The sequence below is a fragment of the Channa argus genome, chromosome 6 (genome assembly GCF_033026475.1).
Source record: "Channa argus isolate prfri chromosome 6, Channa argus male v1.0, whole genome shotgun sequence".
Classification (NCBI taxonomy): domain Eukaryota; kingdom Metazoa; phylum Chordata; class Actinopteri; order Anabantiformes; family Channidae; genus Channa; species Channa argus.
Genome location: NC_090202.1, coordinates 17,803,930 through 17,825,293, shown reverse-complemented (window position 1 = coordinate 17,825,293; position 21,364 = coordinate 17,803,930). Strand labels below are relative to the sequence as shown.

Below are 21,364 nucleotides of genomic sequence, written 5' to 3'. Positions count from 1 at the left end.
CCTTATGTTCTATGACACAGACATTCTAAATGTTATCACATAAAACACCATATGTGTGTGATGACAGCTTGCAATCTTGGCAGGAAAGCCAGAGAGCAGTTTTGTAAGTTGTATTTATTTATTTATTTTGTTGTTATTCACCGAAACTTCTATAACATTTTTAATGAATCACAAAGTTCTGGTATTCACTGTGGTTACCTAGATTACATGTTGTTCCATAATTGTATGGCAGTCTAACTTTTGGGGTAAATAAAACCCTATTCTCATATCAGGAGACTGCTAAAAGGTTTTAAAAGTTACTGATTTTGGTATTTGACACACACTTAAACTTAGACAGAAACTGCCATTGACACACACAGACACACACATATATACATATAGGTATACATATATATATATACATATATATATATATATATGAATATATATACACATACACACACACACACACACACACACACACAATTAAATGGGATCATACTGTAGGTGTCAGGTATTGGATAAAGTGAATCCCCCTATTGAAGTACAAAGGATAGTCAGATCACACACGCATGCACACACACAATCACAGCACGTGATTTGTGATTGATGTGCAGCTCAGGGGCCACAGTGTTCCACTGATAGCCTAAGCACAAAAAAGAAACCGAGTCTCTCTAAACTATTCGTTATTGATCTGGTTTTCTGCCTGTGGCCATAACAACACACATCACCTCTAGAGAGAGACAGAAACAGAGGGAGGGAAGGAAAGATAGCAGGTTTAATTAAGTCTTTCCCCTCTAATGGATAGACCAAAGCAGACACAACTGAGCCCACAGGTGCACGCTCGTGCAAAGCCGCAGTCTCTGTGTCTTGACCCACCCACAGACCAGAGCGCCCTCCGTTCATTTGTTGTTTATTTTGAGGATGTGTCTTCTTTTCCTCTAATCTCTAGGCAGTTTAGTGCTCGGGGATCCTTTGTCAGTTCTAATTGGTCCTGCTGGTTGTGGTTGCCTTGGAAACCAGTTTAGAAAGTGATGGTTGGGGGTCTGGCAAAGGTTTGGATATCATCAGCTGTAATGTATGTAATGCAATAGAGCTCTAATGGATTGAACACAATACAAACTGGAGGATTTATAATATTTAAATAGGGCCAGGCTGGTGTTGGCTTGTGACAGCTGTTGCATACTGTCATAGTAACAAGTCCTCCACAGGCCTAAATCTGTCTCTGTGAGCTTCAGTAACAAGCATCGTGTCTGAGTTTTTGTCAGGGTGAGAGCTGATACCAAAGCCTTATGTTGGGAAGGTGGAGTTTATGGATCCTAACATATATGTAGGAACTCATTTCAATCCTCAAGCACTGGTGACACAAAAAAGTGTAAATCGTATCATCACGTTGACCATAACAGTGTGTTAACTTAACATTAGCCAGTCAGGTGACACCTACCTTTATACAGATCCAAATAATGATAACTATGAATTCTGTTGTTCATTGAAATTACTTAGGCTGTTCTGCTCCAATACCTCTGTCTATTTCTCCTTATGTGTTTCTTACATGACTTCTTTCTAATATGTCCCTTTGGTGCATTTAAACTACAAGTGATTTGAGTTAAAATGATACAGTAGATGTGTACCGTAAAGCTGAGGGCCTTCAATTCTTATAAAGAAAAATCAGAAAAAAACAGTCAGCGGCGACTTTTGAAGCTACTTGAAGTGTTGTTATTTGCGAGCCTGGATCGCACACAAGGGAAAACATTCAGTGTGATGTTAATGAGAACTTATTAATAACTAATTGAAAGGAGTGGATAGACTGCCTGTAGTGAAATCACCTTAGGATATTAGGATACTGATGGCTGCATTTTGTAACAACTATTTGAAATAATGTATTATTTTGGCCACAAGGTGGGTTGTTTCAGGAAAAAATTAACTTTTCTGTAACATGTTTTTAATACAGCCTCCTGCCACAAAAGTTAGTTGTATTAGTGTCTTTGCTGGTTGCTGTTGTTGTGTGCCTTGACCTTGTGATGTCGAGAACAGTCCAGCAGACTTGTCTCATCCAGGCTAGACAGGCTGTGACACCACAGACGCAACCCTGGCTTGTCCTCAAATGACAAACACTAACCGATTAAAAAAAAAAACACACCTACTGCATGTTACACTACAGTAAAGGCAATATTCCATCATCAAATAGATCACACTGCATTGAGTAGACTTACGTACAGTATAGGCACAAGTGGAGGATCCAACAATTCTGGGATAGGAGTTGCTATAACACAATTCACTGGCCACTGCTGAAGTGCATTTTAATCTTAGTGTGTGTGTGTATGTATGCATATTTTTAAATGTATTATGAACACTTCAGGATTCAGTCCTTATCAAAATCATTTGTTTTCTATATTGTCACGTAGAGAGCAGGAACCTGTCACAGCAGCACAGAACAAAGGTTGACTGTATGAAAAGGGCACGCTAATGTTAAACAACATGGAATCACAAAAGAGCCTGAGTACAAACAGCTATTTAGGCAAAAGAGAGGGAGAGAGGCACAGAAATAAAAGGTTAGGTGTTACAAGGAGATGTTGAGCTCCTCGTTATAAGGCACACATAGCTTTTTATTTGCCCATAAGACATATTAAGCATTTTGTTTTTATTCAAAGTTTTCTTCTATTAACTTGAAGTCATTTTTACCGTATACTTTGCACTAAGATCTTTTTCTTAATTTTAGTTATAGAGTATATTTGTGGTACATAATAGCCCAAGCGGTGTGTTACAGTCACTGTGTACCGTGCACATGCAAGAATCATACAAATACTCTTCTATATTAATCTATTAAAGAAACATTTAAGATCAAAAGATAAATATACTGCATGACTCAACACAAACACAAACTTTTAAAAAAGCAAAGGAGCAGGTGCCTCTCATGAGTTATGAAATCATCTGATGCAAGAAGGTGATGTGTGTCATTCACTGGCGTGGTACCACAATGTGTGTGACAGATGGTAAATAGATAGATAGAGCCCACCCCAAATGACACAGTTTATCTGTCATTGCACACTGAAAACAAAATAACTTAAAGCAAACTATAACCCTAATTGATTGTCCATGGAAAAATACACGCATTTCAAAATACATTTACATACATTTAAATAGTACTCAAAGGTTTTAAAAGTATGACCAAAGGTTTCCCCTAGTACCAATCAGTAACAGCTTTTAAAAACAACTATTAAAAAAACAGGTAAAAAGAGGGCTGCTGTGGCACAGTGATCATGTTGAAGCAATGTATCCAAACACATATCTAAATTATGGCTGAGTAAAGCAGTGCATCAGGATCATTTGTGAGCTCATGGAGATAATTGCCAGATGGCCTGTAGACATATTCACTTGCACTAGGTGGCAGAAAAAGACCAGGTGAAAGTGAATGCTATACTGAAAAACATACTGAATGTGAATCAGTCTCTCACTCACATGATTCATTCAATTGCTCACTTAGAATCTGGATGATGTGATAATAATGTGCTATGTTTTGCGTTGTTAAAATACAAGGAAGCTGAAATTCTGAACTTCCTTTTCATATTTATATTTTGATATGAAACCCAAAGGGCTTTATTGCAAATAAACGGTACATTTATGTCCTGTCTGACATGTTGTTACTCTCAGTTTTACTGATCTTGAGGATCCAAATCATGGAGAAGATTCCATTTCCATCATCTGTCTGTCACAGGCAGAGATGTTAAAATGTTTACATGAAATATTGATGTTTGCTCGATACTGGAATACTGAATTAATATCTGTGTTTATGTGCTCTCACACACTTTTCTTACCTTCATACAAAAATACACAGATAGCACAAACTTGACATCTTCTGTCACCTACATAGCACAGTAGCAAACACATAATCACAGATATATGTTAGATCAAGGACAGAATAAAGACAATGAACTGGTTAACACCACCATTTTAGAAATGTAATTATGACAGCCACGTGTCATGACAAATCTCCCTTTTTGTGAGTATGCTGAATCCCATAATGCTTTTAAATGTTCTCACATTGTCCACACTTTCAGAGTTTCCAAATGTGATGTGCAGGCATCTTTTTTTTGGTATCTATACACATTATGTCTTAAGTATGCTTTTTTATCCACACAGGTTTTTGATTAAAATGTATAGATGACATTTTTTTTGTGAAAAGTAAAGCTAATTTTTTATAAGTTGTACATGAGGCAAAGGTTCTCACATGACTCATCTAGGATGTTATATATGTGTATTGCAAATTAACTTCTTTTTATATAGCCTTTATGTGGGGTTGGTAGAAGGTAGACGTATTTTACAAAACACAGTGCAACATTGAAAAGCAAAGTTTGCATGATGGAGTAAATCTGCATACATACTGTTTTACACAAGGATGATTTTAACCAGGACATAATGTTAAAAATAGGCCAGTACCTTTTATAATGGTGGTTACCATTCCAGGCATGGAGCCATGACACAGCCTTCATAGCCAGAGGCTCCCACTCTTCTAAAGAAAGTCACATGGAACAAGCACAGCAGGACAAAAATTCAAAGAGAAAAAACAAGGCTAGGAGGGTACAACAGAGCAGGTGATCAGACCTACATCTTAACTATATTCTTGTCCCCTGTAGTATTACTGATCGCTGATAATGTCTTTGTCTTAACTTCAACTTATTAAGATTTTTTAAATCATTTGTTGCAGAAGTTTAATGATAGTCCAATATGTTTTACTCTTAAATAAAGTAGCAGTAAATAAATCAGTTCAGCATCTCTGGACTGAACGTGTGTCCTTCAGCCAATCTGACAGTACACAAAAATTTAATATCTTGTAAGTTGCATTTTTATTTTACTTAATCATAATTACTTCAAATGAACAGAACAGAACAGAAATTTGAATTGAATTTGTAAAATTGCTGGTTAAATGAGGGAAACTATTAGCGGTCTACCTACCATGGCCTGGGTTTTTCCTGTGTTGTGATACTGAAGAGGATTCGGAGATGAGCTGCTCTCTACTTTAGCGATTAGACAAGGAGAAGGAATTTGAGCAGAGAAATACAGACTGTAGGGCACCAGAAAGGCTGGACCAGATGTCACCTGGGCTTTGGCAGCTTCACTTCCATTTAACATATTCACAGATGAGAAATTGTATATTTAAAAATGTATTACACACTTAAATGCTTTTCTCTGTTTGCATCATACAGATTCCAGAGAATGAAAAGTGCAATTTCATTAGTTTCTCTCAATTGCTGTGTTTATTAAATTTGGAATCCTCTTATTCGTCATCATCACCTTCTTAGCACAGCATGAATCTTTTCCTGCAAATGTATTAAAATGTTTCCATTTGTTACATAATTTTACGTCATTCATTAACCCAGAACTTTATTGAATAAACTTTGTTAAACATTTTTTCCAACTGATAAAATTAGTTGCTGTATGTTTGTGGGGTATGTTGCGCTGTAAAAAAAGGACAAAGCACCAACAAAAGCATAGGGAAAGCAGAGTAGCATGAACCCAGAGACTGGCTGCTCCTCTGTTTCATATGAGGTCCACTGGACCCAGGTGTATCCCAAACTGCTGATTACCCTCACAGGTCTGCAGCTTTGAAGACAGAAAGCAGTGCATACCAAATATACTCAAAAAACTCAAACAGAGGGGCCGTCGCACAAGAATGAACCGAGAAACCTTTCTTCAGAAATCTTTTTTTTCCAGTTTTTCAACAGTGCCATCTCAAAAAATTGCAGGTGCCGAGTGCAGCAGCGTTTGTTGTCTGTAGAAAAACACTGTGGCATATTAGGATATTGAGAGCTGTAATTTGTTTTCCATTGTGTAGAGACTGAAATAATGTATTGGTTTGACCACAAGTTGTGTTGTTTGAGGGGAAGAATGAGCTTTAGTTTTGTGTTTTCAATGTTTTGTTAGAGCAAGAACATTTTGCAAAAAAAAATTGTTATTTTGGACAGAGATCTTATAGTTTGGCTTGTCTCTGAGCGTTTTTGATATGACTTCAGAGTGGATAGAGGTGCGTAAGCAAATGGGAAAAACTGTAATATTGACAGGAAAATCAGATGCAGTACAAGTGATCTTAAACAAGCTCACAACAGTTTAGAATCTCACAACATAATTCTTTGTAAGTTTGGCCTTGTTTTTCTACCTTGAGGTTGGTAGCGAGGGTTGAGCACAGCAGGCAGACAAAACCTCAGCCCGTCATCAGCCTGCACAGCCAGCTCAGTGACATACTCAAGCCTGATGGAGGCGCTCTCTCCTGGAGGAAGACTCCCCACACTCAGAGAAAATATATCTGGACTCGGGTCACTCTCCTCCAACAGGAAGGCCTGCTGACCGGAGCTCAGCGCATCATCATACTCCTCACGAGCCTGGAGTACAGATGAGTCACAGTCACTATGTTTACTGCTTTTTCAGACCCATTACAGTGAGTAAGTCTTTACTGTCCAGCTCACCTGCTGCTTCTCCTTCACCTCAGCTACAATCTCTGTCTGTCCAATCTTAGCACTGAAATGACAGACAGCAGCATCTCCAGGCAGAGGGAAGACAAAAACAGCCTCTAGTGGTTTGTCCTCCTTGTTCTCGTAGTTCAGAGTGGAGACCACTGTAGCTACATGGTCCCTCACCTCTAGCTCCACATCAATGCCTTCAGACAAAACGAAAAACAAGGTAAACATCAAAACAAATACATGTATATATATTCATAATCATTTTTTTCAAAACATCAAAACAAATACATGTATATATATTCATAATCATTTTTTTCCCTACACTTAAACATCAAACTATGATTCCATTATGATCAGAAAACCTCCTTTGCTGCCTCCATGTGGCCCAACCACAAAATAAATACATAACTGTGTTGTGTGTGATGTGTGAATGCTCCAGTATTGACAGTAGATACCCTAATCTTTATTATTATTGTTGTTGTTGTTGTTGTTATTTTTATTATTATTATTATCTCTGACTATCCAAATCTAGTCAGTGCATCCTTTAATCCTTCTGTGCCAAATTTGAAAAAATTCAAAGCAATGGGACGGGCAGAAGGAAACTAAGTGCTGTTTTTTTATTGCATTATAATACATCTTTTCGTTTGTCTCTTAATGTAATAACCTAGATGGGATGCAACGTGGGCTAGATGGGTCTTCTAGGTTAAATCTATTCATTTAGGTAATTAATGGATGTGACGTAACCCATTCGGAGAGGGTCTCTTTCATAATAAGGAAACCACACATACAATGAGATTTAACAACAAGTTTCACTTGGCATAGTGTGATGGCCACACTCTATTTGAGTTATGAATACCTTAAATATACACAATTTAGTTGATCCATCAATCGCCCACTAAATGTTCTGGATGGATTAGACATAAACCGTGAATTATGTTGTGATTTCTGCAGTTAATCACCTTGTTAGAAAACAGCATGTTATGGAATAAGTACTTAAACATTAACCAGTTTGACATGTGCATGGTTTAGAGAAGGTCAAATTAAGTTGATCTGTGAAGGTTGTAGTGCATCTTAGGTGCATTTTTAAAATTTCACTCAAAAGTTGAATGTCCATAACTTTTTGTGAATAGAGTATAATAAGGTGTTCCGAACCCAAATCTATACTGTATACTGTTTGCTCTTATTGATAGTTCCCGATAACTTAAGAAACCATATAATATTCCTTTCTGATTACATTTCCTACAAGAAATTTTGTGTCTATGTATGGCCACTTTAGTTACAACACAAGTACAGTACATATTATGTGTCCTGATGCCTGAAACCATTTCTTGAACTTTTGCCTGGAGCGTTTAAGTCACCTGGTTTAAGAGTGAAGCTGGAGTTTTTAGGATCATCAATGGTATCCCCTTCTCTCTGCCATGTCCGCTGTTGCTGCCGCTGCCACTGCTGAGCTGTAGATCACCTTGTCTTCATTGTAAAACAGTCAGTAGTGGAGAAAACTAAAAACTTTTGTTTCTTTACTTAATGCATTGCTTTGGCTTTACCATACATACATCAGAAAATGGGTGCAGAAAGGTAAAGGGCCTCCAACTCTTAGTTTTAGGTCTGCTTGTTGGAATTTTATTTATGTTTTGGGTCTATTTTATGATATTTACTGTCTGTTTTTAGTAATATCACAGCAATTTCTCGCCTTTTAACTGAGCTCTTTCAAATAAGACACATGAACACTAACTTCAGACCTCTGGCCCCAGGGACAAAGACTTTCTCTGTATTGTTTTGTCATAAATCAAACTAAAGAAATCAAAATTTAGTTATGTATATAAAATTCAAGTAACATGCCAGTCGACATTTGTTTATATTTCCTCAGATACTTTTGCCTCTCACCACATTTTATGACTAGGCTCTTTCAGACTCAAAATTAATTAAAGCCAATTAAAGTCGCCATGCAAGAAATGCAGTGAGATGGTATTAATTCACAGTATTGAGATTATGTTTCATAAGTCTGAGGAAGTGGAATAAATTAATGTGGAAGGGCTATTTTCACATTCATAAACATATAACCACACATACATTTGTTCAAAGAACAGGGGGGCATAATCATCCTCCAGTGACTGATAAACAACAGGACAGAGCAACTGGTGAAGTACGGTAAGAAAGATAAGCTAGCATGAGGATAAATAAATAGCAGCTTTTTTCTCAGAGAAACCATTTTATAGTGAATGGGGGTATGTAAAGTTAATTCAACTCTGCAGAAATTGAATTAGTGGTTGTAGAAAGATAAAACATATTCTCAGAACAACTGTGTCTGATATATAGATTCTGATCTAAGTAGTGACTATATAGTGGTAGAAGAACTAATAAAATGTAAAAATCCTTTACATTAGCTCATTTTGAATTTGATGGTAAAAGAAAAACATTTCAAAAAATGTTGGAAGAGGGGCAACAAAAGGTTGGAAAAGTAATTGACGCAGGAAATCAAAAGCAAATGGCAGAGCATTGGACAACTAATGAGACTAATTGGCAACAGGTCAGTAACATGACAGAGGAGCATTTCAAAGAATGTAAAGACAGGCAGGGGTTCACCAATCTGTGACCAAAAATTGTGGAAAAATTTCAGAAAAATGTTCTTCAACCTAAAATTGTGAAGATCCCATCATCTACAGCATATAATATGATTCCCTGCTGGACATCACTGCATGGGCTCAGAAACACTTCCAGAAATCACTGTCTGTGAAAACAGTTCACTGTGCAATCTACAAATGCTGTATCATGCAAAGAAGAAGCCACATGTGAACACGTTACTGAAATGCCACCATGTTCTCTGGGCCAAAAACTAATTTAAAATGGTCTAAGGCAAAATGGAAACATTTTCAGTGGACAGATGACTCGACGGCGTGTCCTTTGGACTAGAGAGAAGAGCGACCATTCAGCTTGTTATGAGCGGACAGTTCAAAAGGCTGGAAAGGCACCGTCAATGCTGAAAACTTCAAAGAGGTTTTAGAGCAACATATGCTCCCATCTAGACAACGTCTCTTTTCAGGGAAGGCCTTGCATATTTTAGCAAGACAATGCTAAACCACATAATACATCCATCACAACAGATTTGCTTTGCAGAACCAGAAACAAAAGCCCAGGACTATTAAGCAGCTAGAATCCTGTGTCAGAGAAGAATGGGAAAACATTCCTAACATTCCTAAAACACTAGCGACTGGTCTCCTTACTTCTTCGACATTTACAGACACTGGTAAAAAACGAAGGGATGCTACACGATGATAAACATCACCCCGTTCCAACCTTTTTTGAGATATGTTGCTGCCATCAAATTCAAAATATTTTCCATTAAAAGATACAATTTCTCAGTTTCAACATCGGATATGTTGTTTATGTTCTATTGTGAACAAAATATGGGTTGATGAGATTTGCAAATCATTGCATTCTGTTTTGAATTAGGTTTTACACATCGTCCCAACTTTCTTGATTTGGGGTTGTATAATCATTGTTCTCAGATGTGTCTAATTAGCTGCAGCAACAGGAAACATCACATCCTTAATTAGATCACATTTACACTGCAAATACACAACATACACAAAAAGATCTTAGAATTGATATGGATTGTGATACTGAGACACTTTGAGCCTTTTCTGTAAATATTTGGAAAGATGTGCAAGCTCAAGGCAGCACTTCAAGTGTTTTAGAGTAACATCTCTGGTCTTCTGGTTTCACTATTCCTGAAACTGCATCCAATTAATTTCCCACCTTACAAAAATAAGTGTTTTAATTTCTTAACTACTTTGCACTTCCACCTTTCCAGCTATTTGAAGATTACAACTGGTTTACAACCTAATTATGAGGTCACTAAATTGTGTTTAAAGACAGATGTCATGAATTTAATGTCAGTGAAACTTTGCACCTTAATTAAATAAATATTACCACACATACAGTTTTATACATACATCACTGCAAAAGAACAATTTTGAGTAGAGGTGGAATTTAATTCTTGTTTTTATTATTATTATGCACACATCACCTTCATTATACAGTACCTCAACTTTTTTCTCACAAGGGTTTTCTTAACTGGTCGGCTTTTTAATTTGCTACTTAACATTTTTTTCTGTAGTATTGTGTAAACTATAATAAAATAGCACTTTTCTACCCATTGGCACTCAAAGTGCTACACACACACACACAGCAACTAAGTTGGGGTTCAGTGTCTTGCTCAAGGACACTTTGACATGTTTGACTGAACCAACAACTGCGAGATTGGTGGACAACCGCTCTACCTTCCTGCGCCACAGTCGCCCCTACTGTTTATTAACGAAGCACAGTGCATATACATTAAGGCACACACTATAACAGAGGTAGATGAAGCAAAAAGTAACAGGCAATTTAAAGGCTGTAGGATGGAGTAAATCCGTATGTGTACCAATCTCAAAGTAAAAGTGGGTCGAGTTAAAACTTCAGAATCCCAACATGTCTTTCTGCACTGTGCAGCCCAGCAGTGCATTTCCAGCTTCCACACACTCTTTCACAGATGGTGCTGGGGGAAAAAAAATAAAACAAATCATCACCATCACACTGTGCTTGACTGAATGTAACAACTGATTTCAACCAAACACTGTTAAAAATGAAAAACACACATTCATTTGGTATTACCATTTTGAGCACGGAGCCATGACACCGCCTTCATAGCCAGAAACTCCCACTCCTCCTTAGCATCTGTGTTGAAACCATGAAGCCAGATCAGAGCCAGAACTGTTGCCCACACATCCTTGTTGACCTAATAAAAGATAAATAAATAAAATAAAAAGATGTTGAGAAGAAAAATATTTAACACAATAAATTAAAATAGAACCACATACACAAACGTTTTTACATGAGATATTCATACTCTAACATTATGGTTAACAATAATTGTAAGCAAGGAATTAAAAATATCACTGGACGCCATCATACCAAGTATCTCAGCCCTGACATTATTGTCATTCTTACTGTACATCTTAGCCTCATAAAAGGAAAAAGACTATAATTATTATTATTGTGATTTAAGGCAATTCAACTATGTTTGCCAACACTGAAGGACGAATATACAGTAAATCACAACTTCCTCAAATTCTTCTACAGACTAATTTCAGCTGATTTGTTTTTGTCTAGTCTAGGATTTCTGCAAATGCAATAAACGAAAGCATAATTTTTGTTGGTCCTTTGTTTGATGTTGTTTTCTATAGAATATTTACAATTTTCCTGTTTTTGAATTCCATTCCCACAAACTTGAGAAGTACCACTATTCATCAGTATTTTATCTTTGATGATACTCACCGATGCAGGCTTTGGCTTCTCCACCTCCTCACTGGTCTTTCCAAGGGCAGCAGCCAGAGCTGGATCTAGCAGCCAGCAGCCTGACGCCTTCTGAAGGGATACCAGCTGCAGCAAAGGGTCTCTGCGAGGCTGCTTTGGCACAACAGCTGCTTGATAGTTTTCAACAATCCCTTAGGAGAGGGGAGGAAAAAAATCTCAAGAAAATAAACAGAAAACAAAAATCATATGATTCTATTGGTTTGAGTTTTTTCTTACATCTTGCCTGTTTGCTACTAATGAGACTATTAGTGCAGCTAATTACAGCCGGTGTTATCAAAGAGTTAGCATCCATTTTAGCCACTGTACTTGTCCAAATCATTCCCAGGTATAATTAGCCTACATGTATAAAGCTTTGTTCTGTATTTTTCAAAAACATTTATCAATTAAAATAAATATAATAAATAAATAAATAAATGCTACCTGATAATATATAGAGTTTTAACTTTAAAATTAGAGTTTCAGTTTCATAAGTTTGTTCTAGACTAGAAGAATGTATGCCATACCCTTTGAATTTTAAAGAATAGAAGTACAATACGCATCTGAGAGCTTCACAAATTGTATTACAAACATTTTTCATTGTCATTCATCTGTATAAAAAGAATCAATACATATTCACAAGTATACAAAATAAATAAACTACTGAAAGAAACTAAATACCTTCATCATCAGTTTCATCGTCAAATTCATCAGACATGGCACATTGATATGAAGAGAAAGCACACTGAGCTGTTTTACAAAAGAAATATATTGTTAATATAAAGCATAGTAAAATAAAATAATTATACTGTATATTTGTGTAATCACAACTTGTGCAGTGCCCTAAATGTGTCTTGTTGCATTGAGCTGCTGTGTTTTTGACCCTGGATACAATACACAAAGCAGGAGACCAGATTTGTGCATGTTAGCATTAGATACTCTAATGTAGCATTAGTAGCATTAGTGATAATGAATAATAGACTGCAAAAATGCTTAATTATGAAGCAACAAGTGGCCATTTGTATTTCTGTGCTTGATGAATGTAGAAATGCACCAGTGTGGGTACAGGATGAAAGTGAATGTTTTACTCACCCAAATTTAACCTGGGAGCAGGCATCGCACAGCATCTCATCATCATCATCACTGAGAAAAGACAAGAGTAGGATATGAAACAAGATCATTAGCTCTGCCAAAAACTACAAATATATTAACTGCAGTGGGCACAATTTAGTCATGTAAAGCTTCAATTTATTTTTTTACAGGCTGATGTGCTGTTCTGCACTGATCTTTAAAATATCTCCAAACCTACGCAATTAATTTATTACTTTGCCATATCAACTTATTTCTATAAAAATGAAGAAATATTGTATTATCACTGATGCCCATATAAGTTTGTCTTTTTCTTTTTTTCCATTTTAACCATTTTATGGTTTTATAACACAACATCAATAGAGTTGACGGAAATTGCAGAGGCGGGATTTCAGCAGAGATCCTCATAATGGACACAAAGCACCAGTGTTTCAGCTCGTTGTTCCCACACAAAGGCATTTTTAAAATGCCTTTGTGTGATACTGCTGGATAATAATAGAAAGTATGGTTTACTGCAGCCCGTATGCATGGATACTGGTCTAGCTGGTCAAAGTTTTTTGCAGAAGTTACTATTACAATTATTTAGACTAGACATATATACTATTAACTTGGGTAGAATTGATCTAAGGATCCACCATTTCCAAAAGATACTTATGATAAATGTGTCAAGCAGAAATTATGGCTAACGATTATTGTAAGCAAGGAATTAAAAATAAGACACGCCAAGATCCTGAGCCAGATTTGAACCTGAGTTACTGTGACTATGCGGCATGTGCTCTAGCCATTCGGCTACCAAGAACATTCCCCAACTTTTTTTCTTTTGACTGTTGACAAAACATTATAAATTATTATGATGATATAATTATGGAAAAGATACAAAATTTTCTTAAAAATATCAGTGTTTCTTTTTTCTTTTATGCCAAAAACAGTAGCTTTTTTTTTTTGTACTGAGCGGGGAATTAGTCAGCTCATACACATGCAGCATGCATGACATGATTGCACTGGACAGGTTACCCGATTATTGATTTTTCCTTAAAAAAATAAAAAATAAATAAATTACAAAATATACTCACTGGGTACTGGAACATTTCTCCGCACCAGAGGTCCTTGAATTGTCTCATTGTTGCCTTTGTTGACAGCAATGAAGGCAGTGTAGGCACTACTCACTCCTGATTGGACACTGAGGTCTACCACCGTCTTTTTGACTTCGTCATCCGGCTTTCCTCCATCTTCTCCTTTCTCCATCTCCAGTGAGCGAATGAGAGTGCGAGCACCCAACCTGTGGACTGCTAATCTGCAAACGGGACAGAGGAGAAAACACTTACATTCCTTTATGTCAGTATGTTAACATGCCCACACTTTTCATCTTACCATGTTGATACTAATCAGTTATACATTTCCTGTATTTACTCTTTTCCTGTATTAACATCTGCTATTTAGCGTTACATGTAATTGGTTTTGGAGATATTTGGTAGGTATAAACAAAAGTTTTGAGGTGAAAATTTTCAGATCACTAAAGTTCTTACAAATTCTCCTCACAGAACCATACAGATCTCAACGTAATCCCATTGCAGTTCACCCAAGATTTTTTCCAGATCTGTCATTCCTAAGTTAAACTTAGGAATGTTTGACTACCTTTACAAAAACCCAAAATGTTTTCAGTGCACCTTCATGTTTTCTATAAATACTCAAGTATGCCAAGTATGTTGGCAGAGGTAACGCACACATACAGACATCCAGACGAGCTCCGTGCAGCTCTTTGATGCCTTTATCTAGGGGAAAAGTGTTTAACATGTTTTACCCAGTTTCCTCTGCTGGTTTCAGACTGAAGTGTAACTGGTTCTGAGAGAGGTGACCTGCCAGGCTGTACTTCACTGTCACAGAGCCCTCAGATGCCTCTGAACTCTGAGGAGTATTACAGTTTTTGAAATCAATAACTACATAATAATCACTGGTAATTGAAATTTTCTAACCTGAAAAATCTAACCCTTATATTTTGGTGTTGCTCCTACCTGTCCAGTCAGCTGGGCATAAACCAATGACCTCTGACCCTGGAAAATTGTTGTGATTGGTGGCGAGAGAACAGTGACAGACACTCCTTTTGGTAAATCCCATGTGACTGAGATGTTTTCCACAGCTGGTTGCAGAGCAAATCGCAGTGACTGCATCACCTGATGAGTAAAAATGTTTTGAGAAAAAAAACATTTACATATATTAGCAATCATGTCCTTGAAAAAAAGGTGTTGTTGCATTTTTTATGTTTATCTTACTTTGGTTTGCATCCTGTCATTTCCTGTGATGAACTGAGCGTGACCACCTCCTTCCTTGGCCAACCCATTGATGAGAGCAGAGCTGGCCCCTTCCCCAATCCCAAAAGAGAAACACCTGCAACACAGCAGCGTGTTTTAGCACAGACACACAGCATTAGAACGTGGGGCATGTTATGGGAAATGTGTGGGTGTTTGGCATGTTTTTGTGGCGTCACCTGTGGGAACCTGAATTCTTCTTTACCAGATCTAGAATTTCTTTGGTGTTACCCACCTCTCCATCAGTGAACACAAATATCTGGGGGGAGAATTTCCACACAATTTGCTGAGTATTGTGCGTGGGTGGTTTTAACAAAGAATTATGACTAACAACAAAGGAATGCTATGTGTGACCTTCAAACATGCCTGTTTGTTTAAGGTGAATGTTCTACTGTGAGAGAATAGTTGGGAGTTATTCAGCGAATCAGACATCTGCACCCAACTAGGCCATATTAAGCATGACATATTTCATTCTATTCTTTGTTTGACAATTGACAGTTTCAATTATCAAGGAAAAACACAATCTGAACTTAAACCTACACACAGAGCCATCTCTGGAACCAAACACCAGAACAGGGTCTTGACTGCCCCATTCTGAATTTACATAGGGTGAAGGGTGTGGGTGTAGGTGTACTGACAAACCCTACTTGAGTCCCTCTCAGTCTTTCTCTAGGAACAAGGAACTGAGTTGCTAAGATGAAGACCCCGCACGCCTTCAATAACGTAGCTTCGCCGTAGCTGTCACTTTTAAAGCCATTTCCATGTATTAATTATTATTGTTTGTGACTAATGAAATTCATGCAAATGTGTAAAATTTTGAAAAGTCAAAGTGACTTTCAGGATCAAAACAGTACCCATCAATTCCATCCATGGGACCTGTGTCATATACATAACACAAAGATTTTAGTTTATGGACCTGAAGTTAAAATTTTTTAGCCTTAGGCAGACTTTTGGTCCTTCGATCACATTCAGTCGAAAAACCCTGGCTTTAAAACACTGATATTCGGCCCCATGTCTTGTGTAAGAAGAGGAGCAGAGTCATCTGATGGTCATTTAGCTTGATGGGATCACATATCTTGGTGGCCTGCCAGACACCTATTCTGTTGATGCACAGTCAAGAAGTAAACTCACCCACCAAAAACCTTGGCCCCTCCGAGCTTGCCATTCACAGCCTTATCTGAATTAAACACACGTTTTTGCCAAACCTGATATAAACCCATGCGGCATCTTGCTACTGGACTGATGTGCTCATCATGGAATATACAAACATGAGATAAATGTACCTAAAAACACGGGTTGATCTTGAGCTACAGAGAGAAAAAGCATGGTGGTTAATATTCCCTCACCCTGTGGTCATGAGCTTTGAATATCAAGTACAAAATGAAATCAGAGATAGTAAGGGCTAAAATTGGTTTCTTACAGAGGCTGTTAGAGCTAACCTTTAAGAGATAATTTGAGTGGTTCAGACATCCAGAAAGCTTTTGAGTAGGCTGCTGCTCTTTTGCTTTATGGTTAGGGTTAGGGTTTCCCTTTTGAAGCGTTCAGGCACATGTAACTTAAAGGAGTCCTAAAACAAGTTTGAAAGTTTGCATAATCCACCTGGCATGACTACTCCTGTCAGACATGCATGGTTATGGAGAAGCCGGAGCCAACTTGCTTAGCCTGCTGCTACAGTGACCCGGATGCAAGTGTTAAATGGCTGAAATTTTGAACCAAAACAGAAAAACTAAAGTTTGTCCTTTCTTGAACCTAGAACATTTCACAGCACAATCGTGAACCCAAATGCTATCAAAATTTCAATAACTCACTTAATACTCTTGCATTTGCTCTGTGTGCTAGACACAAAAATAAAAGAACAGCACATTTTAAGGTCATGAACATATAAAACTATGAAAGCATCATTGTTCTCTCTTTAAAATAGAGTCCTTACTTTTGATTCCATTAATATTGCTGAATAAATATATACTGACACAAAAGTCTTACAGAACCAATGTAACATAACATGTTTGTGTGTATGTGAGAGAGAGAGAGTGTGACTGTGTTACTTGTCGAGGTTGATTGGGAATGCAGGACTGGCTGTAAATGTGTTTTAGGGGCTCAAGGATCTCAGTCCCTCCCAGATTAGCATCCATCTTTTCAACTTTCTTCAAGGCCTCCTCCATGGTCGTCTCACTGTACTCCACACTCTTACTGCCATCAGAAACACACAATTATTAGTGTGGATATTTAACTTGACGCCACAATTCTGCCCATCCTTTTAAAAGTACAACAACAATCTTTCCCTAAATGTAAGCATGTCAAAGTACAGTTGTTGCTAATAAGAGTCACTCACGGGAAGATGGATTCATAAGTGGATCCAAAACTGTAGATGTTGAAATAGCAGCCCATCGGTAAGCTCTTCAGCAGGAGCAGCAGAGTGTCCTTGGAAGAAAACATTAGAAATAATGAAGACTACTGTGGGAGACGGACATCCAGTATATATACAGTGAACAGTTTTTAATACCCTGGCATTCCCAATACGAGTCTCTTCCTGCTTGCTATTATTGCTAGGACAGTCCATACTCCCAGATCGATCCAGTAAGAAAACAAACTCTCCACATGAGGCGACTGTAGACATCACAGCCTTGGGGAACTCAGGGTACAGGTTCACCATCACCACTGGATCACCCATCAGAGTGCCTGAAACACACAGGACAGATCACAAATCTGCTTTATATGGCAACACATTTAACCAATCGAGTTTTCTCAAGTAAAATTACTTTTCTCTTACATGTATGTAATGACATTAGTATTAAAGTAATAAACCTCTTGATAGTAAAGTTACAGCCACAATAATTAGGACTCACCAGGCTTAGCAGAGGCCTGTCCTGCTTCCACCACAGCAGTGGGTTGGTGGGCATCTTTGTAATAAATCAGCAGCTCAACATCTCTGTCAAACTTGTGTCCTGCAGCCAACCTCACCTACAGGACACAAAACACATTCTCATGAATATTAAGTTCCACATTGTGTCCCAGTATTGAGGAACTCAGCAGACACATTAGCAGTCTACCTACCATGGCCTGGGTTTGCTCTGTGTTCAGATACTGGAGAGGATCCAGAGAACAGCTGGACTCTACTTTAGTGACTGGATGAGGAGAAGACACTCGAGCAGAGAAAGACAGACTGTAGGGCACCAGAGAGGCTGGGACAGACGTCACCTGGACACTGGCAGCTTCACTGCCTGTAAACAAGTTTAACTATAAAATGATGACTGCATGTTCCTGATATGCCCCAATTTCACCTCCCTCCCAAACATAATTCTTTGTAAGTTTGGACTTGTTTTTCTACCTTGAGGTTGGTAGCGAGGGTTGAGCACAGCAGGCAGACAAAACCTCAGCCCGTCATCAGCCTGCACAGCCAGCTCAGTGACATACTCCAGCCTGATGGAGGCGCTCTCTCCTGGAGGAAGACTCCCCACACTCAGAGAAAATATATCTGGACTCTGGTCACTCTCCTCCAACAGGAAGGCCTGCTGACCGGAGCTCAGCGCATCATCATACTCCTCACGAGCCTGGAGTACAGATGAGTCACAGTCACTATGTTTACTGCTTTTTCAGACCCATTACAGTGAGTAAGTCTTTACTGTCCAGCTCACCTGCTGCTTCTCCTTCACCTCAGCTACAATCTCTGTCTGTCCAATCTTAGCAATGAAATGACAGACAGCAGCATCTCCAGGCAGAGGGAAGACAAAAACAGCCTCTAGTGGTTTGTCCTCCTTGTTCTCGTAGTTCAGAGTGGAAACGACTGTAGCTACATGGTCCCTCACCTCCAGCTCCACATCAATGCTCTTCAAAGGAACTGATCGAGAAGCAAAAATAAAAATATGCATCATATACCCAGTATAAGAACTTCTGTCCTCTGTGGATGCAAACAATTGTCAATTATATTTACTGAGCTTTCTTTAATACACACTGTAATCATTGCATTTTAACCAAATTAGAGCATTTATCTGTTTACCAAGCTATAAACACTATGTTTACTTAAAAAAAAGTTAGTCACAAATCTGACATTTTTGTTCCATACCTGGCTCCTTGTCAGGAGTTATCAAACCACAGCAGTTCATGACTGGACCTGTAGAAAAATAATTAAAAGGGCCTTTTTGTTAATGACAGTTACTTTATACTGGTGTGGTCACAGTGGGTAACCATTCATAGTGGTCTTTGACCCTGGAGACTAAAGTTTACATTCCACACCCTGCATATATTTGGATTTAGCTGATAATCACAAGTTAGGTGAGGTTACACAAACATGATATGTGCAATTTAATTTCTCTAAATAATGCAGTGATTTATAAATGTGAATTGTGAGAGAACACCAATTCAATTCATTAATGACGTGTTTTTCTGGCTTTGTGTCACCAAATGCCCTCTCTTGTTTATAAATGACCACAAGTACCTTCTGATCCCACAGTATATGACTTTGTGCAGTTTGTTTGTATGTAATCATTTACTAGTTCACAAAGTAGTAATCAGCCATGACATTATGAAAACTGCTGTAGGAACATGCTACTTTGTTATACACAGTACTGAGATCATGTTTAATATCATGAAGCTTTTATGCGAAGTTAGCCACTTTGAACAGTCAGCTAATACCACATTAATTTTACATTCACATTAATTGTAACCAAGTCTAACCCCTAAAAAAAAAAATAAATAAATAAAAAGAAAGAAAGAAAGAAAAAGAAAAAGAAAAAAAACTTTGTCAGCAGTTGATTACTTTACTCCCCCTGGCTGAATTTAAAATGTCCCTTTAGGTGGTGGTTTAGGTGGTGGTTCCATTTCTTAGCACCGGTGAGTAACTGTCCCATTGTATTTTCAACACTATCTCAAAGAAAATAGGCCTCAGTCAATTTTCTTGTACTTTGTTTTCAAATATGTAAGTTTCAATCACTATTTTCAATGTGTCAATCAATGCTTTTAATGCTTTCAACAGGAATTCAGCCTTTCGATCTCCTTTATTTCAATCAGACTTTTATTCCTTATTTACTGAACTTAATGTTCATTTTCTTATAAACACGCTCTTAAATGGAAGCTTGTAATAACTCCGATAATAATCAAGGATCTTCGCTGCATCTCTGAGGCCTGCATTGCAGTGCTCTTACAACGCCTCACTTCCTGCTTCTCTATCAGCTCGGTTTTTTTTTTTTTTGATTTTATTGTTTTCTACAGCTATTATTTTGACAGCTGTTTACATGTTTAAATTCGCTGATCAAAATAGAAATGACCTGCGGAATGCAACTTGACCTTCCTGTTTGCCGTTATATTTACAACTTATTTAATGTTCCCTAAGACAAACAGAGACGAGACAAACTTACCTGTGTTTAGTGTCCGAGACAGTTTCACCGCAGTTCTCTCGTCGAAATACGTGGAGGCAACTGCTAAGATGGTAGAGTGTAAACGGGCAACGCACATATACTGTTTTTGTTGGCTGGTACAGGGAAGAAACACCACCAGCCCATGGACCAGACACGCCTTCAGGGTACGCTCGATTTCTTTACCAAGGACCGGGTGTTTGTGTTGCACAGTAAACACCCACTCGCCATTATTTTAGGTACACCTGTACAATCCAGCACAGCAGCTCTGTCATGAATTTTACTTTTACATGGTTATAATTTCTCGGTTTTTAAGCTGAAACTCTCTGTTTATTATTGAGGTCAGAGTGGGTATTAGAGTCATACTGGAGTGCATTGTAAAAACAGGTGGTTCTAAAGTCTTGGCCCCCTCATTCATTTTAGATAAGGTAGACCTTATTTAAGAGACAACATTCTTATTCTAAGAGACATAATTAGTTGCTGAGCTCTTTTTCCTCTGGTTTCAATACAAACAAAATAATTTCTGAATCTGAGTTAAGTGTCCTGGTATGGTTTCAACACTGCACACACAAGAAAATAGGCCTTAATCAATTTTCTTGGACTTTGTTTTCAAATATTTCAACTTCCAATCCCTTTTCAGACTTTCAGACCTTCAAATAATACTTTAAATACTTTCAATAGGAATTCAATTTCTTAGGTTAAAATCAGACTTTCAATCTTCTTCTTTTTAGTCAGACTAAGAAAACAGACCAGGAGCAAAAAGGTTTCAACAAATAATTTGTCGAGATGAACAGTATGAAACTTTTACATTTTCTTAATATCTGTGCTTCCTTGCAGTTTAGCTAATAAAAAT

The 21,364-nt window shown here is 37.7% G+C and overlaps 1 protein-coding gene across 1 annotated transcript; it reads right to left on the bottom strand.

Moving 5' to 3' along the window:
* Nucleotides 1–10,418: 10,418 nt before the first annotated feature.
* Nucleotides 10,419–20,672, bottom strand: LOC137128422 (von Willebrand factor A domain-containing protein 5A-like). Its single transcript, XM_067506414.1, has 19 exons — nt 20,515–20,672; nt 19,224–19,271; nt 18,796–18,998; nt 18,489–18,711; nt 18,215–18,381; nt 18,007–18,121; nt 17,664–17,839; nt 17,493–17,581; nt 17,206–17,350; nt 15,340–15,419; nt 15,125–15,239; nt 14,867–15,025; nt 14,656–14,759; nt 13,928–14,148; nt 12,858–12,908; nt 12,447–12,515; nt 11,751–11,920; nt 11,088–11,211; nt 10,419–10,971 (listed from the first exon to the last, which is right to left on the bottom strand). The coding sequence occupies exons 1-19, from the start codon at nt 20,609–20,611 to the stop codon at nt 10,892–10,894; spliced, it is 2,436 nt and encodes an 811-aa protein (XP_067362515.1). The 5' UTR covers nt 20,612–20,672; the 3' UTR covers nt 10,419–10,891.
* Nucleotides 20,673–21,364: the final 692 nt, after the last annotated feature.

Bases quoted from the DNA above. Each gene is read 5' to 3' on its own strand.
- LOC137128422 (XM_067506414.1), bottom strand. From the start codon at position 20,611: ATGTGCGTTGCCCGTTTACACTCTACCATCTTAGCAGTTGCCTCCACG. The intron at 18,712-18,795 runs GTGAGCTGGACA...TCTGTACTCCAG, and splicing joins AGGTGAAGGAGAAGCAGCAG to GCTCGTGAGGAGTATGATGA. The intron at 14,760-14,866 runs GTAGGAGCAACA...AATACTCCTCAG, and splicing joins ATGCCCAGCTGACTGGACAG to AGTTCAGAGGCATCTGAGGG.